Genomic DNA, 19,475 nt, shown 5'->3' with positions numbered 1-19,475 from the left:
CCATTGATGACACAGTGGCATCTGCAGAGCAAACACATCCAATGGCAATGCTCCACCTTTCATCCCTGGAACTGGCAACTGTCCATCTACAACTCGGCCACCACCTCACCCTCCTCTCTTTTCCAACTCCACCCACTTCTTTTGTGCTTGCCACGACGCTTCTTTTCCGAGTCCGGGAACATAGCACAGGACCTGCGCAACCAGTCTCACCGCAGCCCACCTGAAACTAATGTATCCCAAGGAAACCTGACAAAGAACAGCCATCCTCTTCTTTCTGCGTCGCTGTTGGAAACCACTTAGCTAAAACAAGCCTCGTGTGTATGTCTCCAAATGCATTCACCATTGCTCCTATACAGAAGCTGAGAGAAGAGGAGAGAGAGAGAGAGAGAGAGGAGTGGAGTCAAAACAGGGTGCCGTAAAAGCGGGCGAGAAAGAGGAGGGTTTGGGAACGACACCTTCAGGTCTTGCAATCGCATCTTTCGCCCTTTCCCGAACTTTTCTTTCTCTTGTTGATGACGGCAGGTGGACCTCCTGGTTCCTCCGCAGCTCGCCACGTACCCCCGCGGCTGTGCCCGTTTCGCTTTGACGTGAGCCTCCACCCTCCTTCACTTCCTACTTAACGACCACCTCGTCTCCCCCGACCATCATCTCTCTATCTCCTCCATTTGCGCTCTGCTCTCCTCTGCCGCACTTGTTCTCCTTCGCTTCATCAACGGTGACAAACACCACCAGAAAAAATGCCTTCCGATCATGAACAAAGTGCTGCTAGTGGTGGTGGGGACCGAAGGATGAACTCATTCATCTCCGTGGACGCTTGCTTCCCGCTCACTCTTCAAGTACTACGTATTTCCAACGTTATAGAGTCTTCTTTACTTGTAGTCATGCCGATCGTTATGGTATCTGACCTCTGATGAATCTGTTTGTAGTTCATGGATGTTTCGTATCGCGTCAAGCTCGATCCGACGTTGACGTCAAGTGGTAAAGGAGTTAAACGCATGCTTAACTCGGCGAGCGGTTCCTCGGCCGTCCCCGAAGAGAAAGTCATCCTCAATGGCGTAAGCGGCATGGTGTCGCCCGGGGAGATGCTCGTGGTCCTAGGCCCCTCCGGCAGCGGGAAATCCACTCTGTTGAGCATCCTCGCTGGCCGGCTGCAAGGGAAGCACTCCGGCGCGGTGCTGGCCAACGGCCGCCGGCTCACGAAGCCGGTCCTACGACGGACCGGCTTCGTAACGCAGGATGACGTGCTTTACCCGCATTTAACCGTGAGGGAGACCTTGGTCTTCTGCGCCATGCTCCGGCTGCCGAGAACGGTGGCGAAGGAGGAGAAGGTGGCCGCGGCGGAGGCGGTGATGTCGGAGCTGGGGTTGTGCAAGTGCGCTGACACCCCGGTAGGCAGCCCCTTCGTCCGTGGGATCTCCGGCGGGGAGCGGAAGCGGGTCAGCATCGGTCACGAGATGCTGCTGAACCCGAGCCTGCTGGTGCTGGACGAGCCGACGTCGGGGCTGGACTCGACGGCGGCGAGCTGGCTGGTGGCGACGCTGAGCGGGCTTGCCAGGAAGGGGAGGACGGTGGTTACGTCGGTGCACCAGCCGGCGAGCCGGGTGTACCAGATGTTCGACTCGGTGCTGCTGCTCTCGGGGGGAAGCTGCTTGTACTTCGGCAAGGCCAAGGACACCATGGACTACTTCGGCTCCGTCGGCTTTGCTCCAAGGTTTCATGTCAACCCGGCTGACTTCATGCTCGACTTGGCCAATGGTCAGTACACAGTCTCCTATAATTCTCTTTCGTTTCTGCAAGCATGCATCACACAAATCAAGAACTACTTCAAAATCTGTGACTTCAGTGGTCTAAATCAAGAACAAGAGATGAATTATTTATTACATACAAAACCCACAACATGTTCTGTTCTTGGCATCTACAGTTCATGAAGATACAAGTATCGTGTCGAGAACAGTGACATTTCTATGGGGGTGATAGACTTGCTTTAGAAGTTGCTGCTGTAGCCCATCCCACCCATTTATTTTTGGAAGCTACCTCATCTTAAACATGGCAAAATGCACTGTCAATGGCTCACATATTGGGATGCACTGATGATGTTGTTCAGGATCAAACAGTAAACAAATCCTATGCTCTTGTGCTGCAGTTCTCCTTAACTGCATCGCATCGCCTTTGGACACCCTGTGCCACTTTCTCTGCTCTTATTTTCGGTCCCAGTCTTCTTTCTGCCTCTAAACGAGAAGGGAAAGTGTGACGCGTTTTCTTATCCAATGAGCTGGAATCATCGCGTGCCAGGCTGCTTTCGTTGGATGGCCATGCTTCATGAGATGTCGATCTCACAAGTTCAACACGTGTCCGGTATTGGGAGGAAGATGGTCTTGGAGAGTTCACTTTCTTTTATCCTCTCGTCTTTTTCTGCCTTCTTTCGACCCAACTTTGGTCCCTCCCTCTGCTTTTTTTTGACCCTTGTTTCTATTTCAATCCATGCTTTTAGATTCCCATCTGTTATTTCTCCTTTTATCCAAAGAAGATTGAGTTCAAAATGAATTCCTCCTTCAAATCCGATACACGAGAGTTGGATGTACGCAATCGTACTCTTATAGACGGAGATCGTTTTCGTTACTGAAACCTCGATCACTTACAATGCGGAAAAGTCGTGCCACAGACACTGGTATTCGTGCTTCCGTGATCCAGAATCTCAATAGACACAACTTTATTGCATACGTTCATGCTTTTGTAGCAGATATTACGCTTGGATTTGGCTTGATAAGTAGCGCAAGTCAAGAAGGTCAATTCATCTGCTGCATTATTTGTTCCTTGGCATGTAGTAGGAGCAAAATAAGTGACTTTGGAACCACTGATCATCAACTTGTCTGATGCATCCCGGAAGGCTAAATGGACCATCCACGGGCACTATCTGGTGCTCCTCAGGAAATAACCTGGGCCAACCAGTTCTACTTTATTGTTGCTGCCCTCTCCTGGTGATGGCATTTGATTCCCGTATGTGCTCCTTTCGATAAGGACTTTACGACTCTCGACTTTCACCAGTTTAAATTGAATTGATTGATATAATTAGACTCAGCTGACAATGAAGTTATTGATGCTTGATGCATTTTGCTACCATAAATGGGTAGCAGAGATTGTGTCCAAGCCTCATTATTAACTGGTGTCCTTAATGCAGGGGTCACTCAGATAGACTACCAGGGTGATGCAGAGAAGTCCACCGTCAAGCAATCTCTCATCTCCTCCTACAACAGATTGTTGGCACCACAAGTGAAGGCAGGACTGAGTGCTGCCGTGGCCAGAGATGCTGCCCAGACTGGTAAGCATCCGAGAAAGCCAAACGCTGCTTGATATCTGATTCAAGTAGTGCAACAATGAGAGGAATAATTTGCAGTTTCATCGATCTCACTTTACCTACTTCTGAAAGAAGTGATTCTGATGCACGGCAGCATTTGGCTGTTGATGAAGCAGGTAAAGAAGCATCTTTTGAGAGGGAGAAGAGAGACCACAGCAGCATCAGCTGGTTCAGCCAGTTCTCCATCCTCCTCCAGAGAAGCCTCAAGGAGAGGCGCCATGAATCCTTCAATTCCCTCAGGGTGTTCCAAGTCATGGCAGCAGCAGTCCTCTCAGGGTCCATGTGGTGGCATTCCAGCATCCATGACGTCCAAGACCGGCTCGGACTCCTCTTCTTCGTCGCCATCTTCTGGGGTGTCTTCGCATCGTTCAATGCCGTATTCACATTCCCGCAGGAAAGAGCAATCTTCGTCAAGGAGAAGTCCTCGGGCATGTACAGCTTGTCCTCCTACTTCATGGCGAGAATGGCCGGTGACCTGCCGATGGAGCTCATCCTCCCCACCGTGTTCACGCTGATCCTGTATTGGATGGCAGGGCTGAGAGCTGAGCCTGCAGCATTCCTGATCACGCTTGCGGTGCTGCTCGGGTACGTCCTCGTGGCACAAGGCCTTGGGCTGGTTGTCGGTGCTGCAATCATGGACGCCAAGCAGGCTTCCACCGTAGTGACAATCACCATGCTGGCATTCCTGCTCACGGGAGGATTCTACGTTCAAAACATTCCGAGCTTCTTGGCGTGGCTGAAGTACGTGTCGTGTACCTTCTACTGCTACAGGCTTCTCGTTAGGATTCAGTACAGAGGCGAGGAAATGGAGTACTTTCTGGGGTCGTCGCATCAGAGGAGTAGGAGGGAGGCAGAAGGTGAGATGGCGGGAGAAGTAAGCACACTGGTGAGCGTCGGAGCGCTCATCGCCATGTTCGTAGGATACAGGATATTGGCGTACGTTGCTCTCAGGCGCATCAAAGCATGATCTGGCCGGGGAACGCTTAGGCCACGAACAAGCAGATCATTTCAATTGCTTGGTGGGTGCTTTGTATACTGTTGGGAAGCAGAGAATATAGTTTCCTCTTCCAAGTCGTATGGATGAACAAAAAGAAGAAAAATGTTCACCTATAAATAAGAGAAAATTTGTTTGTACGACATTAATTTAATTTGAAATTTTAAGTTTCTCGGTTATATATATATATATATATATATAATAACTTATAACGGATAAGATTTTTTCAATTGTACAAGGAAATCTCATTGATTAGTTGAGGAAAATCCTATAAATAAACATTGTATCAGAGCGCTTGCATTAAAGCAAGATTTTTCCTCCCTTCCTTGTTGCTCAGCGATAGCTAACTCACCTTCAATCAGCATCAGTATCACCAATAGCATGACAACATCACACTTGCGAGGTCGACGAGGAGTGGATCATCGAGATCTTTCGCATCCACATTGTCTGCTGCTATACCTTCCTCTCCACCGATGAATCATCAGTCTCGATCGCCTGGACGGGGCAACTTCTACTGCCACCTCTTCCTCCCTCGAGACTCTTCCTCCAGCAAAGGAGCTCTCTCATGATGCCCTTATTGGTCACATCCATGCAGCCTTTGAGGAGAACGGTGGCAGGCGTGAAGCCAATGCCCGCACTTTTCAAGCCCACCACCCAGCACCAGTTCAGCTGCTCACCGACGCCTTCTGTTGTATACTTCTCATCAAGAGGACCAAATTCTGCCGTTCCAAACATCCTCAAGCCTGACATCCTGGCACACCTTGTAGATTGCTAGCCACGCATGAGGAGCACCTCCTCTTGCTGCACCGGCACTGAGACTATGGAAGCTTGCATCGCTCGAGAATATGCTCTTGTTGCTGCCTCTGCTGCTCTAAAGACAAGTGCCACATCTCCTGTTGAAGGTCTCGTCCTCCCAAGTAAGTGCAAGGCGACTAACGACTAACGATTGATGACCTACGTTCATGTGCAAGGCGACATTCCCTTTAGTGTAGCATCCCTCTTTCTTCTCTCTTCCCTGAAGACACGCTCGTAAAGGAAGCGCAAGTGCTGCCACATTCGGTGATTATCGATCAAATCACAACTTTGTTGAATCTCGGATTTTGATGATAAAATCAATTGATAAATTGTTTGACCTAATCTATGTGTTGAGATAAATGTGCAGGATTAACTACGATAGCAATAAGACATAAAGCAAATGATGGACCGGAGTCGAAAATTCAGATGATATACTAGAAGTGTGTCAGGAGCTCGCTAAGAGTTCATATGAAGATCGTCGAGAGTTCGTCGGAAGCTCGTTGGAAGATCGCCGAGAGCTCGTTGGAAGATCGCTAAGAGTTCGTCGGAAGATCGCCGAGAGTTCACCGGAAGAAGACTCGTCGAAAGAAAAATCGACATACCAGACTAATTGCTTGCCTTAATCATAGTTAGAATATTAGTTGAGTTAGGATAAGGAGATAATCCCACTAACTCAGTCAAGGGCCATCTGGGCCCTTAACAAGGCTAAATTGGGTCGGATTGAACAGCCCATTCAGCACCTGAAACCATGGCCGGTGGTGGCATCGCTTGGGACTCGGTCTCCCAGGTGTTCTGGGCGGTGGTACCGCTTAGACTGGGCGGTAGTACCGCCGGCAGTTATTACCTACTAGCGGTGGTACCACCCTGTCAGGTGATGGTACCGCTAGAGCTTGATCTCCGAGCTCTGTTAAGTGATCGTATTGCCCAGATTGGGTGGTGGTACTGCTCAGTGTCAGACTACAGGCAGTAGTACCGCCCAATAATGGTAGTGGTACCGTTAATACCTTGAAATTCGGGGATGTGATATATTTTGACTCCAATTCTAAAGCCATTGGGGCCTATAAATACCCCACCATTTTTTGCATGAAAGGGCATGAATGTATTAATATAATCTTGAATTTATGGGGTATTAAAGTATTGTAAAAGTGAGAAAGAGTCCTCCCCTCCCTCTCTTAGCTTTGTAACCATCCAAGAAAGAGGAGTGAGACTTGTAAGGGTTATCTCCTAAACCCGGTAAAAGGAGAAAGAGCTGTAAAAGGTGGTTAGTCTTCACTTATTGAAGAAAGTATATTAGTGGATGCTGGTGACCTCGACAGAGGAGGAATTCGAAGTGGATGTAGGTCACAATTACCGAACCACTCTAAATTCTGGTTTGCATTTCTATCATCATCATTTACTTACTTTGCAATTACTTCACTTTCTCCTTACGTGGCTTTCACCACTCTACGAGCAAACACGCCTTTAAGTCATTTTCCGAGATTGCCTTCAACGAATGAAAAATATCTAAAACCAATGATTTTTCCGCTGCACTAATTCACCCCCCCACCCACCCACACACACACGCCCCCCCCCCACTCTTAGTGCCACTCTTGATCATAACAAGCTTTGCTTCTAGACGAACAACTACTGTCTTCTCCATTTGTCGCTCTACTCTAGCGTTCGCTCACTACAGCCCTAAAGTGCCCTATATCAGTAACACAATATCTCTTCTACTACGATCCTCCCAACTGTGATGCCTCTAGTGTTCACCAGCACTAATTCCCCTTCTTCCTTGCTGACCACCATCACTTGATATACACTAGGAGGTTGACCCCAATCCTCACCGGTGAAGTGCTCTTCACCAACAAATCTTGGTTGAGATCTATTACTACTTCTCTTCCTCTGACGGCTATGATCCTCTAGTTGTAGGCCGCTCTTTGCTCATCCTCACTGCTCTACTGCTCTCCAGAGATAGCCATCCACACCAAGCAAGCCTGATTGTGGCAGTGCTCTAGGAGCCGATCGAGACTCAATTGCTCCAGAAACAAACTTCCTTCAACTTCTTTCGCTAGTAGAACTGTTCCTCCAGGCCGCACCTTTAGCCCATTGAGATATGCTCGCCCAAACGCCTCCTTCGATAAAGATCTTGGATCTGAGGATCTAAGACCTCTTAGAGGGGCGAAGAAAAAGGTACCTCAATTCACTATAGCAATTGTTGCGATCCTCGTCGCACATAGTGACCACCCCCTCATTCGCCAACGTCAACACCTACTATAGCCACCTCATCCTCTGACACACTATAGCCCACATCAAAGCACATTGAGGTGCATCATCGAGGTGTCACTACTCTAGTAATTGATGCTCCTACTGTTGAATCTCGGATTTTGATGATGAAATCAATTGATGGGTTAATTGATCTAACTCATATTATTAAGTTAAGTGCGTATGTTTAACTACAATAGCTTGAAGACATAAAGCAAGTTTATCGGAGTCAAGTTCGATGGCTGTTTGAGGGTCCACCGAAAGTCCGAAGAATCGTCGGAAGTACTGTCGGAACCAACCGAGAAAGAATCGGGGACTTGTTGAAGTTTTTGAAAGTCCGCCGGAAAGTTCGTCGGAGGTTCATGGAGATCACCGAGAAGGTTCGGATACTTGCCAAAGAATCGTTGAACTCACCACAAGACCGGGAGCCTGTTGGGAGTCCGCTGGAAGAAATCCGAGGGTGTATCGGAAGTCCGCCGGAAGTTCATTGGAAAGCTTGCCGGAAGGAAACTCGATGTTGCCACTTAAAATTTTGCTTAGGACTATGTCTTAATTTTATAGTTTGTATATAATTAGGGTTAGGATTAAGGGTTAATCTTATAACCCGGTTAGGGGCCAATTGGGCCCAAGTTTGGACTGGTTTGGGCCAAGTTTGGAGCCCAACCAATGAGCTGGAATAGTCCAAGTGGTGGCACCGTTGGACTGGGCGGTGGCACCGCCCAGAACCCAAGAGTTCCGGTGGTGGCACCGCTAGTACATTGCCGGACTGGGCGATGGCACCGTCAGTACACTGTTTGTTGAATCTCGTATTTTGATGATGAAACCACTTGATATGTGTTTATGTTTTAATCTACGTTTTGAGTGACATAGGATGCTTCGATTAGGATGAGACAATTAAAGTAGGAAAAATCATATTGTGCTAGAGGAACATGTCAGAAGATTGGACGTCGGGCCGGTGGATCGGTCAACGTATCGATAGAAGGCTTCGGGCCGTGGACTCGGGCATCGGGCCAAGAAGAGCGGGTATTGTGCCAAGGATATCAGAGTTGCGAAGTCAACTTGCCGATTGGGTAATAGGCCGCAAAAGAGAACGATGCGTCGAATAATCGGACGAAGCGTCGAGGGACCAATGACATGCCAGACAACTTGGTTAATTGCTTAGGATTAATTGTCTCGATCGAAGTTTTATTTTACATGTGCAGGATTAACTATGATGGAAGTAAGACATGCAGTAGGAGTTACGCCAGAGTCAAGACTATGATCACATTGGGAGTTCGAGAGTTCGACGGAAGTTCGGACGGTCGTCGGAGGTTCTGCGGGAATAAATCCGAGAAGTCCAGGAGCTTGCCAAAGAACCTCATCGGAACTCGCCAAGTGGATCGTCGCAAGTCCAGGAGTTTACCGGAAGTCCGTTGGAGCATCGCCGAAGGTTCGTCGGATGTTCGCCGGAAGTTCACCGGAAGCTCGCTGGAAGAAGCGATTGACGCACCGGAGCAAGTTGCAGTAAATGTCTTAAGAAATATTGTAGTTAGCATATAGATTCAGTTAGGAATGGGAGGTGATCCCATTAACTTAATCTGGAGGCAATTGGGCCCTTGACAGACCCAAATTGGGTCGAATGGATCAACCCATTCGGACCAGAATTCTTGCCAAACGGTGGCACTGCCAGGGTCACCGGTGGCACCGCTCAGGAGATGGTCTCCCAGGAAAGCTGGGTGGTGCAACCGCCCAGGTCAGGCGGTGGCACCGCTTGGGCTTAGTCTCCAAGCGAGATTGGGCGGTGGAACCGCCCTAGTCAAGCGGTGGCACCGCCTGGGCTCAGTCTCCGAACGAGACTGGGTGGTGCAACCACCCCTGACAGGCGGTGGCACCGCCCAAAGGCTCAGTCTCCGAGCTGCTAGGTGGTTGTACCACCCCAGTCAGGAGGTAGTATCGCCAGGACCCCGAAAATCCGGGAAATGATATTTTTGAGCTCCAAATTTAAACCAATTTGGGGCTTATATATACCCCACCCTTTCCTGTATGAAAGGGCACCAAAAATCCAATCTTACTATGTGATTTTAGAGCTCAAAAGTGTTGTAAAGGCTAGAAGTTTTCCTCTCTCTTTTCTTCCAAGTTTTGATCTTTCAAGAGAGGAGAGAAAATTCTATAAGGGTTGTCTCCTAAGCCCGTCAAAAGGACTGAAACTGTAAAAGGGTGATTAGCCTTCGCCTATGGAAGGAAGGCCTCTAGTAGACACTGGTGACCTCGTCGGAGGAGGAAGCCAAAAGTGGATGTAGCTTTCACCTTCCTTACTTTCTAAAATCTGGTTTGCATTTTCTTTGTGCTATTTATCTTAACTGCAAACTACCTTCCTTACTTTACTTCAAATACATTTCTGTAAGCTTTCAAAGTTATTATCTGCATGAAACGACTTTTACATTGGAATCAGATTTCAACATACGAACGCAGTTTTAATCGTCGAAAGTTTTCCGCTGCACTAATTAACCTCCCCCCCCCCCTAGTGCTCTTGATCCTAACAATTGGTATCATAGCCTCGTTGTTTCTCACTTGGATTAACACCCAAGAGAAATGGCTCTTTTCGGCAACCAAGAGAGTCACTCTCTCATTCGTCCTCCCTTCTTCAATGAGACGGACTACACTTATTGGAAAACTTGAATGAGAGTTTTCTTACTTTCATTGAATCTTGATTTATGGTATATAGTCGAAAATGGATTTGAAATATCTTCTCTTCCAATGAACCATTGGAATGATTTGGAGAAGAAGACATTTTCTCTAAATGCAAAGGCTATGAATGCCTTATTTTGCGCCTTAGATAAAAATAAATTCAATCGGGTTTCTTTGTGCGAAACGACTTTCGACATATGACACACTCTTGAAATCACACATGAAGGCACTTCTAGAGTTAAATATTCGAAAATCAACTTTTTAATGCATGATTTCGAGTTTTTTCGAATGAAGCCGAGTGAAACCATTGTTGACATGTACACCCGTTTTACGGATATCATCAATGGTTTAAAAGCTCTTGGCAAATGTTTCTCGAATTTTAAACTTGTTAGTAAAGTTTTATGATCATTTTCTAAAGCTTGGGAATCAAAAGTAACGACAATATAAGAAACAAGAAATTTAAATATTTTTTCGCTTGAAAAACTTATCGGTTCATTAATGACATATGAAATGATGCACAATGCACATGATGAACATGATGAACAAAATCACCTTCCAAAGAATAGGAAGGATTTGGGACATAGAACATTTGAAGACCACTCGAGCATAAGCTCAAGTGATGGTGAACAAGAACTACTCACTAAGAAATTTAAAAAATTAAAGAAACAAAAATTTAAGAATAAAAAGAATAGAACTACTTGCTTTGAACACAAGAAAAAGAATATAACTTGGGATGAATCGAGCTCCTCCGAAGATGAGGAGAAAATCAAGAAAGGCAAGGTGGCAAACTATGCCTTAAGGACATTCAACGATGAGGTAATTGAAACCCCCTTAATTTATTTTGAAATTACTTGATATTTTTCATGATGCATTTTCCTTTTTTAGTTTAGAATTAATTTTCTTAAAAATTACATGTTTTATAATGAAAATGCAAAAATTAGGAATCATGCTTATCATTCTAGTAATTTTGAAAATAATTATGAAAATTATATGTTTATGATAAATAAAATGATTAAAAATGCCTTGTGAAATCATGCTATATGTGGTTAAGAAGTAATAATGTGTATCATTGTTATTTCTCGATTTTGATTAAATAAAATTATGTTTGATTTGAAGTAATGCATAATGATGTAATGAAAATATTAAATGTTTTAAATACCATGATTGATGATTTTATTTTATGCATGAGATTTTAAAGTTATGCATGATGATTTTTGTGGTTTATTGATCTTGATGGTTTTTATGACGGAATTTATTCTTCGATCCTAAACGATTGATGATATATATTCTTTTTGGCACAAAAAGGATAAAGACATGCTTATATGAAACAACTAAATAGAGAAAAGTATTTTTCTTGAAAATTCTTGTTCTCTATTTTGTTGACTTTGATGAATCTATTTTATCATCTTTTTATGAATCTCTTAAAAATGATTTTGATTTGATGATTTGAATTTGAATGGGCTTTATCTTGATTTTTTAAAATTTAAAATTTGAGATTTACTCTATAAAAATCGAGATATTTTATCCTCAATGTTTCTTTTGGCCATCTACTATCCAAATGAATCATGATTGGTATCATTGCTATATTTCTTCTTGTAGTGTACTAAAGAGAAAATTTTCCTAAATAAATCATGATTTTTTGGAACCACAATTTTTTTATGATTCATAATGAATTGAGAAATTTTATATGCTTAAGTTAATATCTTGTTCTTATACAAGATTGAATGAATTTTATCTATATCATGATCTCCTAAGAATTCCTTTCACTTTTTATTTAAAGAGGAGATGTGTCAAAATGAATCATGTCTTTTGGTATTCAAGTGATTTTATCTTTCATGACATGATGTGATTGTATTTATGGCTCGTATGCCTTGAAATGATTAAAATATTTTATACTATTTTGCTCTTCCCTTCTTCTTTCTTTTTTACAATGATAAAAATAGGGAGAAATTTAGATCATGGTAGGATATAATTACTATGATGAGAATTTTATACTATTGCATGCCTTAATAACATGTTGGAAATTATATGTTTTGAATACAAAAAATTTCCATGTTGATGAACATGTTTTATCTTCATTAAAAAACTATGACAAAAATGTGTCCGAATGCATGAACTTGTTAAGATTATTTTTCGGACTTTCTTGATTTAATGATCAAATCACTTAATTGCCATGATGATTTTACACAATTACATGCCTTAATTACATGTTGGAAATTATGTGTTTTGGATACAAAAATTTTTATGATAATAAGCATATTTTATCTTCATGATTGGATTTGAAAATCTATAGCAAAACCTTATCCGAATGCATGAAAGTGTTAAATTTTATTTTCGGATCTTCTTGATCCTAATAATCGGATTTTCTTGATACATTATTCTCTTCCGGACTTAATAAACATATGTCATATCGAGTTTGATTCATATCATTGATTTTTGACATATGGAATCAACTAGCAAATGCATCTCTCATAGACTTATCATGTGAAAAATATCTTTCGAGAAATGGATTTGATAATTCCTTCTTATATCTTTAGAGAAATAATTTTACGTGCAAGGATTTGATTCACACACATATCTTGATCCTTGTAAAAATGAAGTGTGCTTTAATATCTTATCAATTTTAACTTCATTCGAGTATGCTTACAAGTGACTTTCCTCCTTCATGCAAAAAGATAATAACAAATAAAGAGGAAGAAGTAATGAAAGCTATCTCCATGTCATGTTTTCCTTAAGATGTTTGTATAATTGATATCCTATCACTCATTGTTGAAAAATGACATAAATCTAGTTATGGCATGAATCATTGCCGCACTTACGTTTAAAATTTATTTATATCGTTCTCCTTTTTGTTGATGACAAAGGGGGAGAAATATATGAATTGATACTATGAGTGCCATATTTGAATGAGAAATAGATAAAATGTTATGATTGCTAAACACTTGAAATGTTTGAATCATGTTAAGATATCAAGAACTTGTATCGTAATTTTACTTGCTGATATCTTGCCATGTGATGAAATGCTATGATTTGTTGCTAAAATGATGTATGCAATACTTATGCTTTTTATTATGATGTATGTGATGTATAGCATATGATGTGAATCATGATTAAAATTGCTTTAATTTGAATTCAAGGTTTATCTCAATTATGGAATTTTAAAATAAGAATGATTACTCACCTTTGTCATGATTTAGAAATTGACATAAAGGTCTTCTCTTCTTTTTGACAATGACAAAGGGGAAGATAGCTAGCTTTCACAATTCAAGAAGAAAGCAAAAATTACACTTCTCAAAAGAGAAGAAATTACTATCTTGAACATCACCGAGAATTGCTAGCTTGAAATCTCAAGAAAATGCAAAAATGTGCTATCGTGCCTATCTCAAGAAAAGCAAATATGCCAACTTGCATATCTTTGAATTTGCTAGCTTATATATTGTAAAACTTGCATATTTCAAGAAGCAAGAGTTGCTTTCTTGAACATCTCTAAATTGCTAGCTTGTATGTTCTAAAATGTTGTAATATTGCTAGCTTGCATGATGTAGAACTTGCTATCTTGAACATTACCAAAAGTGCTATTTTGTATGCTGTAAAACTTGCATATCTAAAACTTAATAGCTTGAATGTTCTAAGCATAATGTAACACTTGCTAAATTTTCTAGCTTCAAAACTGCATAATGATAAAACTTGATATTATGTTTTTCATGAAATGAGTTAAACTTATATTCCAAACACAAGAATAGATGGATTTCTTTTTATTGATGACAAAGGGGGAGAAGTATGATGTTATGCATAAGTTTATGCATAAGTTCATGATGATGTGTTGCAAGTATTTATGATGAATATTGCAATGACTTGAATTCAGTTTGAATTCAAGGTTCTGTGGCATATTGATAGGGGGAGTTTGTTTAAACTCCGGAAGATTGAGAGTGAAAGAGTTCTTTAGAAGAATCTGATTAAAGCAAGACTCGAGTAGAAAGTGTATGGGCCTGATAGTACCATGTCCTATATATAGTCTCTAGGGTATTAGATGGATGAGAGACTATAGATACATGGTAACTGATGACAGATAGGTTCAAACGATTAGATTCTCCTATATCGTCGGTAGACTATGACAAAGTGGCCTAGTACATCCGCAGTCGATGAATCGAGTGAATTATTATGGAGATAATAATTCACTGAGCCCAAAAGAGTTCTGACATATATGACTTATAGTCAGCTCGATATTAGGCCTAGAGGATCATACACATATGGTAGGAGTGACGATGAGTAGAGGTTCGGATATGAGATATCCACCGAAGCCCTATCTTATTGTATATCCAATAAGCCCCTGAATTATTAGATCTTATGGACGAGAGCCAATGAGAGATTATTGGATAGAGATCCACTTGTTTGGAAATCTTGGGGGCGACATCACACGTGCAACGGAAGAACATAAAACAAAACCCCTAATTTCCCTAGATATGTTCGTCGCCATGCAAAGATTGGCGCGCAAAATCCGCGAAATAGAAAATCACATGTGAGATAGATTGTGTTACCTAGGGAGATCGTATATCCTTGAATCCCTATAGATCTCTAAGAGAGGGTGAATGAGGTCAAGCGCCCTCATCTCTAGCGGTGATCCACACAGTAGGGCTACGATGATGCTCCTCAAAACTCCAGGCCAGCTCTGAGGTGGAGAAGGGGAGGAGAATAGAAGGCAACCAAAGATCTCCATCCAACTACCCAAGCCTCTTAGATTAGTGGATCTCTATCCAATAATCTCTCATGGGCTCTTATTAGATCTCAGTCATATGATCCAATAATTCAGGGGCTTATTGGATATCCAATAAGATAGGGGTTCTAACGGATATCTCATATCCGAACCTCTACTCATCGCAATGCATACCATATGTGTGTGACCCTCTAGGCCCAATATCGAGCTGGCCATGAGTCATACCTGTCGGAACTCCTTCTGACTCAGTGAATTATTATCTCCATAATAATTCACTCGACTCATCGACTACGGACGTACTATGCCACTAAGCCGCAGTCCCCAAACGATACAGGAGAATCTAATCCACTGGACCTGTCTATCCTCAGTTACCATATACCTATAGTCCCTCATCCATCTAATATCCCAAAGACTATATACCGGGCATTGTGCTGTTAGACCCATACAGTTTCTACTCGAGTCTCGTTGTAATCGGATTCTCCTGGAAAACTCTTTCTCTCTCAATCCGAATAACCCTGGCCAGGGAGTTATCTAAGCAAGAACACATGGAACATTCCTCTCATGACACCGAAAGTGGATGATGCTCTATCGATACTCAATAGCACTAATAAGGTTGACTACCACTCTCGATAACCAGTTGTGCTAAATCTGGGACATCCAAACCTATAAGTTTGGTATCAAAGAGTGGAGCACTCATACCAGACATCCTTGATGTCTCAAGTCTAAGGACCAGATACGCCACTGGGACTACGGAATCGCTGTCTGACAATAAGACATCATCAATCATTTAGCATTCCGTAAGCAGATCAATAAGTGAACTTATTCCCCAATGAGCACCTGTATTATATCCCTAATATCCCCACACAAGCAGCTATGAGACCAGTTGCATCTATCATATAGACGGGTATACAACATACCAGTCTATCCGGTTATCTCGATGTCCCTCTCGAGTAACGAGATTATTTAGGATCTGTGTTTAAACACGAATCGGTCTCATTATCGTGATCTCATCACGATCTAATTCTCATGGCACAAATCCAAAGACATCACAATATATGTATATGTATATATATATATATATATATATATATATATATATATATATATATATATATATATATATATATATATATATATATATATATATATATATATATATATATATATTCTTGTCTAAGGCACAAAATAGAGCATTCATAGCTCTAGCATTTAAAGAAAAAGTTTTCTTCTACAAATCATTCCATTCATTCATTGGAATAGAAGACTTTTGAAATCTATTTTCAATAATATTCCATAATTTTAAATCTATAGAAAGCAAGAAAACTCTCATTCAAGTTTTTCAATAAGTGTAGTTCACCCCATTGAACATGGGAGTGTTGAATCTCGTATTTTGATGATGAAACCACTTGATATGTTTTATGATTTAATCTGTGTTTTGAGTGACGTAGGATGCTTTGATCAGGATAAGACAATTAAAGCAGGAAAATCATGTTGTGTCAGAGGAATATGTTAGAAGATTGGACGTCGGGCCGGTGGATCGGTCGACGTATCGACAGAAGGCTTCGGGCCGTGGATTCGGGCATCAGTCCAAGAAGAGTAGGTATTGTGCCAAGGATATCGAAGTTGCGGAGTCAACTGGCTGATTGGGCAATAGGCCACAAGAGAGGACGATGCGCTAAAGAATCGGACGAAGCATCGAGGGATCAATGACATGCCGAACAACTTGATTAATTACTTAGGATTAATTATCTCGATCGAAGTTTTATTTTACATGTGCAGGATTAACTACGATAGCTTGAAGACATAAAGCAAGTCTACTGGAGTCAAGTTCGATGGGTGTTCGAGAGTCCGAAGATTCATCGGAGATGCTGCCGAAACCAATCAAGAGAAAATCGGGGACTTGTCGGAGTTTTCAGAAGTCCGTCGAAGAGATCGTTAGAGGTTCGCGGAGATCACTAAGAAGCCTTAGCTACTCGCTGAACTCGCCACAAGATCGGGAGCCCGCTGGGAGTCCATTAGAAGAAATCCGAGGGTGTATCGGAAGTCCGCCGGAATATCACTGGAAAGCTCGCCGGAAGGAAACTCGACATTGTCGGTTATAAAGATCTGCTTATGACTATGTCTTAACTTCATAGTTTACATGTAATTAGGGTTAGGATTAAGAAATAATCCTATATCCTGGTTAGGGGCCAAATGGGCCCGAATATGACTTAGTAGGGGCCAGATCTGAAGCCCAACCAGTGACCCGTAAGGTCAGGCGGTGGAACCGCCGAACTGGGTGGTGGCACCGCCCAGAACCCGAAGGATCGAGTGGTGATACCGTCGGACTAGGTGGTGGCATCGCCTAGCACCCAGAGAGGTCCGACGGTGGCACCGTTGGACTAAGCGGTGGCACTGCCTAGCACCCGAGAGGTCCAATGGTGGCACCGTCGGACTGGGCAGTGGCACCACCAGTACACTATCAATGTCAAACACTAACAGGCGGTGGCAGCGCCACTGACAAGCGATGGCACCGCCAGCATCGGGAACCCAAAAGTAATTCAAATTTGGAGCCCAAATTTGAATCCTCTTGGGGCCTATAAATACCCCTCAATTCTCAGCAGAGATAACAACCATTGAGAAGTTAGATATTGAGATAAAGCCTTAGCAAAGTCTTTAGCAAGTCTTGTTTTCAATAGCTTAAGTGTTCACCTCCCTCTTTTTTTTTGAAAATCTGTAAGAGTGTGAACCACTTGTAAAAGGTTGTAAGAGGGGTATTTGTCCTTCTCCTTCAAAGTGATTTGCTAGTGGAAGTTGGGAGCCTCATCGAAGAAGGCTTCGCAAGTGGATGTAGGTCATTTTGATCAAACCACTTTAAATTCGTGTGTTCCTTGAATGTATGAGTGTTTACCTTTCTTAAACCATTATTTACATAGCAGCAAGCTTTCGGTTTTTATCTTCTCACTTTACTCGAGCTACTTTCACCAAGTCATTCATTGTCGAATCGAAATCTCTACGCATTTACGAAATCATTTTCAAACTTATGAGTTTTAATCTGCTGCACTAATTCAACCCCCCCCCCTCTTAGTGCCGCTCTGATCCTAACAATTGGTATCAGAGCCACGGTTTTCTACTTTGGTTTAACACCTAAATAGAAATGGCTCTTTTTGGCCTTCAAGAGGGTTGATCTCTCATTCGTCCTCCTTTTTTCAATGAGACGGACTACACTTATTGGAAAACTCGAATGAGAGTTTTCTTACTTTCTTTGGATTTGAATTTATGGCACTTAGTCAAAAATAGATTTGAAATGTCTTCTCTTCCAATGAACCATTGGAATGATTTGGAGAAGAAGATGTTTTCTCTAAATGCAAAGGCTATGAATGCCTTATATTGTACACTTAACAAAAATGAATTTAATCACGTTTCGAATTGTGATTCGGCTTTTGATATTTGGAGAACTCTTGAGGTCACTCATTAAAGCAGTAGCCGAGTGCAAGAGTCCAAAATCAACATTCTTGTGCATTCTTACGAATATTTCCGGATGAAACCAAGTGAGTCCATCGGAGACATGTACACCCATTTCACGGATGTCATCAATGGACTTAAAGCTCTTGGTAAAGATTTTTCTAACTTTGAACTGGTAACTAAAATTTTAAGATCCCTTCCAAAGAGTTGGGATCCAAAAGTTATGGTCATTCAAGAGGCCAAGGACCTTAAAACATTTCCTCTCGAAGAACTTATTGGGTCTTTAATGACCTACGAAATAATGTGCAATGCACGTGAAGAACTTCAGAACCACCTTCCAAAGGACAGGAAGGATTTGAGACATATAACATTTGAAGACCACTCGAGCATAAGCTCAAGTGATGGTGAACTTAAACTACAAATGAAACAAAAATTAAAAAAGGAATAAGAAAACTATGCCTTAACTAAACTACTTGCTTTGAACGTAAGAAAAGGAATAAGAATTGGGATGAATCGAGCTCCTCCAAAGACGAGGAGAAATTCAAGAAAGGATAAACTCAATGATGAGGTAATCGAAATCCTCCTAATTTACTTTGAAATTACATAATGCTTTTCATAATGTACTTCTTTTTGTAATTTAGTTTTGAATCATTTTTTTAAAAATTAAATGTTCAAAAATAAAAATGCAAAAATATGATCATGCTCGTAATCTTGAAAATGACAATGAAAATTGCATGTTCTATGTTAATGCAATAAAATGTTAGATATAAATCTAATGCTTGTACACCCAGTAAGATTAATCTTTTGTATGTTTAATCTTATGTATATGCTTGAGAAGCAAGAATGTGTATTTTGATGATTTCCATATTGATTTTCAATGACGATGCATGACTTTTGAATGGAAGGCTTAATGATTTTTTATGAACCTTGTCTTTGGTTTTCAAACCTGATGTATGGTTTTGACATAAGAACAAAATTTAAGCATGCTAATATAAAGTCAATCATATAAATTAAAATTAAAGAAGTTTTAGTTATCTATAAGAATCATTCAAAATTATGTTCAATGAAACCAATGTAATAAAGTTGGAATGAAAATATTAAAATTTTGATACCATGATTTGATGATTTTATGTATGAGAGTTTAGAAGTTATATATATATGATGATTTTTTATGTTTTATTGATCTTGATGGTTTTTATGATAAAATTTATTTTTCGATCTTAAACGATTGATGATATATATGTTTTTGGCACAAAAAGGACAAA

At 41.6% G+C, this 19,475-nt stretch overlaps 1 protein-coding gene across 1 annotated transcript; it reads left to right on the top strand.

Moving 5' to 3' along the window:
* Positions 1 to 415: 415 nt before the first annotated feature.
* LOC103971262 (ABC transporter G family member 25) lies at positions 416 to 4,492 on the top strand. Its single transcript, XM_009385249.3, has 4 exons — positions 416 to 836; positions 927 to 1,755; positions 3,179 to 3,319; positions 3,472 to 4,492. The coding sequence occupies exons 1-4, from the start codon at positions 738 to 740 to the stop codon at positions 4,320 to 4,322; spliced, it is 1,920 nt and encodes a 639-aa protein (XP_009383524.2). The 5' UTR covers positions 416 to 737; the 3' UTR covers positions 4,323 to 4,492.
* The last annotated feature ends 14,983 nt before the right edge of the window (positions 4,493 to 19,475 follow it).

This window comes from Musa acuminata, chromosome BXJ3-11 (genome assembly GCF_036884655.1).
Source record: "Musa acuminata AAA Group cultivar baxijiao chromosome BXJ3-11, Cavendish_Baxijiao_AAA, whole genome shotgun sequence".
In the NCBI taxonomy this organism is placed as follows: domain Eukaryota; kingdom Viridiplantae; phylum Streptophyta; class Magnoliopsida; order Zingiberales; family Musaceae; genus Musa; species Musa acuminata.
The sequence above is the reverse complement of the archived record's forward strand: the minus strand, read 5'-3'. Positions and strand labels throughout refer to the sequence as shown.